General features: G+C 42.8%; 2 protein-coding genes across 6 annotated transcripts; one reads left to right on the top strand and one right to left on the bottom strand.

Annotated features, from left to right (window-relative positions):
- Nucleotides 1-22: 22 nt before the first annotated feature.
- Echs1 (Enoyl-CoA hydratase, short chain 1) lies at nucleotides 23-2,966 on the bottom strand. 2 transcript variants are annotated; one of them, XM_076828461.1, is made up of 7 exons: nucleotides 2,687-2,966; nucleotides 1,792-1,998; nucleotides 881-1,005; nucleotides 604-808; nucleotides 418-537; nucleotides 290-357; nucleotides 23-218 (listed from the first exon to the last, which is right to left on the bottom strand). In XM_076828461.1, the coding sequence occupies exons 1-7, from the start codon at nucleotides 2,775-2,777 to the stop codon at nucleotides 153-155; spliced, it is 882 nt and encodes a 293-aa protein (XP_076684576.1). In that variant the 5' UTR covers nucleotides 2,778-2,966; the 3' UTR covers nucleotides 23-152. The 2 variants fall into 2 exon arrangements, with proteins under 2 accessions (XP_076684576.1, XP_076684577.1); XM_076828462.1 differs by lacking the exon at nucleotides 2,687-2,966 and adding an exon at nucleotides 2,125-2,158.
- Nucleotides 2,967-3,622: 656 nt separating this feature from the next.
- LOC143377324 (uncharacterized) lies at nucleotides 3,623-5,353 on the top strand. 4 transcript variants are annotated; one of them, XM_076828482.1, is made up of 4 exons: nucleotides 3,623-3,656; nucleotides 4,560-4,807; nucleotides 4,886-5,031; nucleotides 5,121-5,353. In XM_076828482.1, the coding sequence occupies exons 1-4, from the start codon at nucleotides 3,638-3,640 to the stop codon at nucleotides 5,257-5,259; spliced, it is 552 nt and encodes a 183-aa protein (XP_076684597.1). In that variant the 5' UTR covers nucleotides 3,623-3,637; the 3' UTR covers nucleotides 5,260-5,353. The 4 variants fall into 4 exon arrangements, with proteins under 4 accessions (XP_076684597.1, XP_076684596.1, XP_076684595.1 ...); XM_076828481.1 differs by lacking the exon at nucleotides 3,623-3,656 and adding an exon at nucleotides 4,028-4,316 and having other exon boundaries at nucleotides 4,886-5,040; nucleotides 5,130-5,353; XM_076828480.1 differs by lacking the exon at nucleotides 3,623-3,656 and adding an exon at nucleotides 4,032-4,316.
- Nucleotides 5,354-5,873: the final 520 nt, after the last annotated feature.

The raw sequence follows: 5,873 nt of genomic DNA, 5'->3' as shown, positions 1-5,873 counted from the left end.
CCTCCTCTCCTCTTTTCCTCGAAAACTGATGTTTATTAAAGTGTCTTTCCGAGCGATAACAACTGTAGATAGCGTGTATATGAACGTAAAAAATTCTCGTAGAAAAATAGCTTCAAGTATTATATTCCAACGAAGTCAACAGTGGTTCCCTTTTATTTGTTCGTGAACTTGGGTGGTCTCTTCTCAATGAAAGCAGTCATTCCCTCTTTCCTGTCAGCCTGAAGATTTCACATAATTTAGCTTAAAAAATGCCGCTTCTTCGATATCACATCTTCGGCGAATTCCTTACCGTGGCGAATGTAGCATGGAATGTCCTTTTCTCGAAATGCAGGCCTTCCTTCAAGGTGGTTTCGTAAGCTACAGAAGAAGCCAGTGTTAAACAGAGTGAACAAAGGAACGAGCGGAGATCTTAATTACCAGTGTTAACAGATTCCTTCGCCATGGCGACGATCAGCTGCGAGTGAGAGGCAATCTTCTCCCCCAGTTTAACTGCCTCTGCGACCAGCTGGTCTGCTGGGACGACTTTGCTGACTAGCCCTACGATTACAAACATGAATGTAAAATAGCTCGTACAGAGCTCCTTTCCTTTCGAAAGAAACCAACCGCTCTTTTCTGCCTCCTGGGCGGTGATCTGGTTTCCTGTTAGTATAAGTTCCATCGCCTTGCTTTTCCCAACAGCTCTGGTCAACCTCTGAGTGCCACCCGCGCCAGGTATCGTTCCAATAGCAACCTCTGGCTGCCCGAACTTAGCTTTGTCCCCAGCGTAGATTATATCGCACATCATCGCTAACTCGCAGCCTCCACCCAGCTGAGCGTCAAGCGTTAAGGGAACAGTTCAATTAAATAAATTCTCAGAAGTGTTTCAGATTCAGCTACTCACAGCGTAGCCATTCACAGCAGCGATTACAGGCTTCGTAACTTTCGACACTCCATCCCAGTTGGTCAAGAAATTCTGTTTCATTGTCTGCGGATAGGTATTGCCCTGCATTTCCTTGATATCAGCGCCTGTGAAGGATAACGGTAAGCGAGGCTTGACTTAGAGAAGGGATTTAAGGGGGTACTCGCCCGTGTTTCAATTTTCGGAAATTTATTTAACAAAAACTATAACTTCACACTATCTGGCGTTTTGCCTGCATATTAAGGTATGTTTGAAGTAATACTCAGCATTTTTTGAACTCCTTGAGTTATGTGTATCACCGACTTTGAAAACACGATTTCGAGAGAAACGCCTTTAGGGGTCGTCCTTAAATTACGTACGGCTTTGGGGGGGGAGGAGGGGGTCGCGAATTTCTTACGTTTTCTTACAAGGGGGAGAGGGTCTTACGTAATATTTTTTTAATCTAATTTTCAATAAATACAAATTCTATCATTAATGTTCCAGAAAAGTAGTTTTAGTATAAATTTTCCGAAACCGCGTTAAATAAATTATATAAACCTTTAAAAGAATTTTAATAACTGAAAAAATTAAATGTAAAAAATATTACGTAAGAAGGGGGTTGCAATATCAAATCTTACGAATTCTTATACTGGGGGAGGGAGGGGGTAAGAAATCGCCAAAATTACCCTTACGTAATTTAAGGGTGGCCCCCCTTAAAGTTTTGAGTCTGAGCGCTACACCGAGGAACACCTACCTACTTACACGCGTATAACTTTGTCAATTTTGGTCGGATCAACTTGACACTTTCAGGGAATATTTTCAAAATGTTGTACTTCAAGAGAATATAAAAATCGATTTTTCGAAAATTTCTAGGTAGGCCTCCCCCGTTAAATAAGATTCAAAGGGTGTTTTACCAGCTGCGAATGCTTTCTCACTGCCAGTAATCACAACAGCTCCGACACTCTCGTTGCTGTCGAACCTGACTACTGCGTCCGTCACCTCGGTCATCAGTTTATTGCAAAGGGCATTCAACGCCTTCGGTCTGTTGAAAGTGATCAGACCTACGTTCTTCTTTTCACCCACAGTCTCGACTTTGATGAACTCATAATTCGGAACTTGACCTGTTCAAAGGAAATTTCTGTAATTAATAACTATCCCAAAGTCCTCCTTTAAAAAAAAAAGAAAATTGCACTATGGGGTGTGAAAGAAAATACACGAATTTGAACGCTGAATTTTCAGATACCCACGGATTGGATTCAAGGCCATGATTTTCACTGATTATGTGGGAATTACGTAACGATTTTCAAAACCCTATTAATCAGCAATAGATCGTAGACGAGGACACTGAATGGCGGTTCATCGAGTACTGCTGGTTAATCGCAAAATGTGCAGGATGAAAATTTATTCATCATCTTTTATTCATCACTGTTCAAAATTAACACTTTGCATGCGGGCACTGAACACTTATAATTGTGATCACAGTCTCCCGCTTGCAATGCATTCATTGAATAGTCGAACAAGTTTTTTATCTTTCACTTACTCCAACGAAGAAAAATTTGCCTCGTGTATTAAGACAAATTATTTCAGTTCTCTAAGTAGCTGTTCAGACAACAATTTCATAATTGCAGCATATTTTACCCATGAAATTACCTCCAGCACCACATAAACAAAAGGATTGCCAGCGATACTCCAACTAGGAAGAATATAATTCCTCTTAGGAAAGGTACGAAGAACGCTATCTCTCCAGCTATTCCCTTCGCAACCATCGATTGACCTCCCATAAGGAAGTTCAACCCAATAAATACTCACAACAGTAGTATTTAACATTGGCTGCAAAGTGTTGCGGTTTTCGCCCCAGGGTCCTGGTGAAGAGGATTTGGCTGGCCCGTGTGGTTGCCATGATGAGCTTAGTGCGGACTGGTTGAAACTGTTGCCGGCACGGAGTTCTCACGAGTTCCTGCGCAAAGAATAATCGAGTTCGTGAAGGACCGATAAGACCACTTGCCAATCACTGTGCTAAATAGGAACATGGTGCGTTCACTGGAGCCAGTGGCGTGCCTAAAAGTCGCGAAACCCTATCACTATATGCAAAGATATAGCGAGGTCGTAACAATGTCTGTTTACGTGTTTCGAACATCGAAGCGAGCGAGATCGTTTTCAGAAAAGGGGCTCGGGCCTGGCGAGGGAAGATCCCGAACCCGGAAATTCAAGAGATTCTGAATCTTCGTGAATTTTTTTTCGTGCCCAAATTCATTCGAAGGGGGTGAAATTAACCCCTGAAGTTTCGGCTGTTTTCCGATTTTGTGTTATAAATCACGAACTGTGAGAGATAGCTTATGAGATTCAATGAGTATACGTCCCTGGGTGCCGGGGCCTCAAAGCTTCACCGAATGTCTTACAAAAGCGCGATAAACGGTATTATATCTCGCCCAATTAATGATTACATTTTTAATGTAAGCTTGTGAGTTTCACAGGTGTGAATTTCGCAAGCTTTTTGGAAATCGAAGGAAACGCCATCGACGCGGAAGGCATTCTATTTCTGGCATCATCGCGCCATCGAACGGCTGATAATGCAAATTAGTTCACGCGAAAGATAAACGTGACGCTGCTGATAAACCTTGAAATGAGGAGATTGTTGATTTGTTATGCAATGAAAGTGGAGCAAGTTTACGAAACTTAGGACTTGAGCAATTTGGGGATACGACTTAGAGTAAAATGTAATTTATTAATTTCACGAGTTAAGCGTAGCCTTCGGGGTCAATGACCTCTTATCTTGGAAGTATGCAACCGGTTCTAGGGACTATATTAACATTCACCGAACTTGGAATTCGAGATTCTAAAAGGGAGATTTTGTGAGATATATGAGCTGAATTCGGTGAAAATTGTTGCCATGATAACTGAATAATATAAATTGAGGAACTCTACAATTCTTAAGTAGCTGTAGTTTACTACAGTGACGCACCCAGGGGCCCTGGCACCCCTCAAAGAAGGGGCCTTGTAAAAAGAAAAGTGGATTTAAATTCTTTAAATAAATTTTTATAATCACCTAATGTTATTGAACTTGCATTAAAAATCCCCGAAGATTAAATCCTGAGTGCTCCAATCTATTCCTATTATATGTTTATTATTACCGAAGAATTAGGATTAGGAAAAGTTGATATTTAGTTGCTTCGAACTTCATTTCACGTCTCGGTCTCTATGTAAATTCTACTGTCCCGACTATGACGAGGGAAATGAGAATTCGTTACGGTGAAAGCACTCGGGGATTCGGTGCCAAAGTGGGAGCCAGCCAGGGACAGGTAATGGGAGGGACTCCTCAATGAATGAACTTGAATTCACCGTCAGTTCACGGACGTTCGTCTGGCAGCGTTCTGCGTCATGCAATCTCCGCTATGTTTCCTACTGTTCCTCGTGTTCACGCTGAAACAACGTTCAGCGGGTAAAGAAAGCGGCGCCTCTCTGCTGCGCGATAACTCAACTCATCTTTTGATGATTTCGTATTAATACTAACAATGCTTTTCGAATTTATTTTCTGATTAATCACCGCGAGCCTCCAATCACATTCACAAACTCTGACTTAAAGTATTCATTCCCCAGAGTTTGATACTAAATTCATTCTCCCTCCATAACGATTAAAAAAAAAACAATTTTAATATTGAACAACTGTTCTATACCGCCACAGAGGAAGTATGGGAGCAGGATCTGTCGCTGGACATGCAAATCGGAGCTTCCACAGAGGGGTACGACCAAGTCGCCCTGCGTTGCGGGGCTGAGAAGATGGTAGTGGACCTGAGCACCTCCGAAGACTTTTCAGGAGTGATATACACTCAAGGTAGCTTCCATTCTAAACAGTCTCCGTGCTTTCTCGATCTAAATCATGGTGGTAGCTTCACTATGAGCGTTCCCTTCGATCAATGTGAAACTGAAAATGTAAGTACATACGCATCGCTAACAACGTTGGAGGCAGCTGCATGAAAGGGGAGTAATTTAAGAAAGATTACTTGTCAGGTGGGTGATAAGTACAGAAACATCCTAATCATTCAGCACGACGACGAGCTCGTTACACCGGGCGATGCAGCTTTTATCTTGGAATGCGACTTCTCCAAACCGAGGGACCTCACTGTGTCAGCTGACCTGAACGAACCAGAGAAGAGGCAAGCGGTGTTTCTTCGACACTTTTGCGATTTACTTTCCGCTCTCGCGTTTAATCTCGCTAGGAATCACTCGGCGCCTTTGTTTCCAGGGGAGTCAGGTCCAGTATTTCTCTAGTGGATGCTGATCCCGGCAGAGATGAAGCGAAGAGAGCAGCGTACGTGGAAAGCGACACGGAGCGAGTTGTCTTCGTGCCCAATTCAATTCTCAGGGTCAACGATGAATTATAGGGTCATCGTTGGCAGCCAATACAAACTGTTAGCCAATCGTCCAGTCCTCTATTTATAATTAAACTCTCGAGGAATATTTGTTGCTTGAAACAGACGAACTGGTTCTCTTTATTTCTCAACATTTGGCTACGCCCCTGTTCCAAGCAGTCCAAGTTTTCTGATTTTTTCGAGAGCACAGGTGTCTATCAATGACTTTGGCTCACTGCACTCCCCCGGGGCCTTTGTCAAGGTACCAGTTTCTTACCAGTGATAGTAAGATATCGTACAATCACAGCTGGAAAAGAAAGTATCGTATAAAACAGCAAAACAGTAGTCTTAGCTAGAAAAGCAAGAACTCATCGGATGGATTAACCCTCAGCTGACGATGAAGCCTTGACGAGCAGCTACCGCAGGGAGGCTGAGCTACTTCATCGTCCTCGAGATCGTCAGCGCCTGCAAGGAGTCCGCTCGCCAGTGGCGGATTTAACAGAGCGGCCGATGAGCAGATGCCACCTGGGCCCCTACCCAGAAGGCCCATCCTTAAAAAAAATTATGATTTTATCCAAACTATATTCTTTTCTGTATTATCACACTGAACTCTTTTAGTAAAGTAACTCTTCATTTTCTCGAAAAAT

The sequence above is a fragment of the Andrena cerasifolii genome, chromosome 15 (genome assembly GCF_050908995.1).
Source record: "Andrena cerasifolii isolate SP2316 chromosome 15, iyAndCera1_principal, whole genome shotgun sequence".
In the NCBI taxonomy this organism is placed as follows: Eukaryota; Metazoa; Arthropoda; class Insecta; order Hymenoptera; family Andrenidae; genus Andrena; species Andrena cerasifolii.
This window is presented reverse-complemented; position numbering and strand designations above follow the sequence as displayed.

What these genes read in the sequence shown, in the direction of transcription:
- Echs1 (XM_076828461.1), bottom strand. Translation starts at nt 2,777, where the DNA reads ATGGCAACCACACGGGCCAGCCAAATCCTCTTCACCAGGACCCTGGGG. An exon ending in CTGCTGTGAATGGCTACGCT is followed by an intron (nt 809 to 880) that starts GTGAGTAGCTGA and finishes CTTGACGCTCAG; the next exon opens with CTGGGTGGAGGCTGCGAGTT. An exon ending in CCAGGAGGCAGAAAAGAGCG is followed by an intron (nt 538 to 603) that starts GTTGGTTTCTTT and finishes TTGTAATCGTAG; the next exon opens with GGCTAGTCAGCAAAGTCGTC.
- LOC143377324 (XM_076828481.1), top strand. Translation starts at nt 4,256, where the DNA reads ATGCAATCTCCGCTATGTTTCCTACTGTTCCTCGTGTTCACGCTGAAA. An exon ending in GCTGAAACAACGTTCAGCGG is followed by an intron (nt 4,317 to 4,559) that starts GTAAAGAAAGCG and finishes ATACCGCCACAG; the next exon opens with AGGAAGTATGGGAGCAGGAT. An exon ending in CCAGAGAAGAGGCAAGCGGT is followed by an intron (nt 5,041 to 5,129) that starts GTTTCTTCGACA and finishes CAGGGGAGTCAG; the next exon opens with GTCCAGTATTTCTCTAGTGG.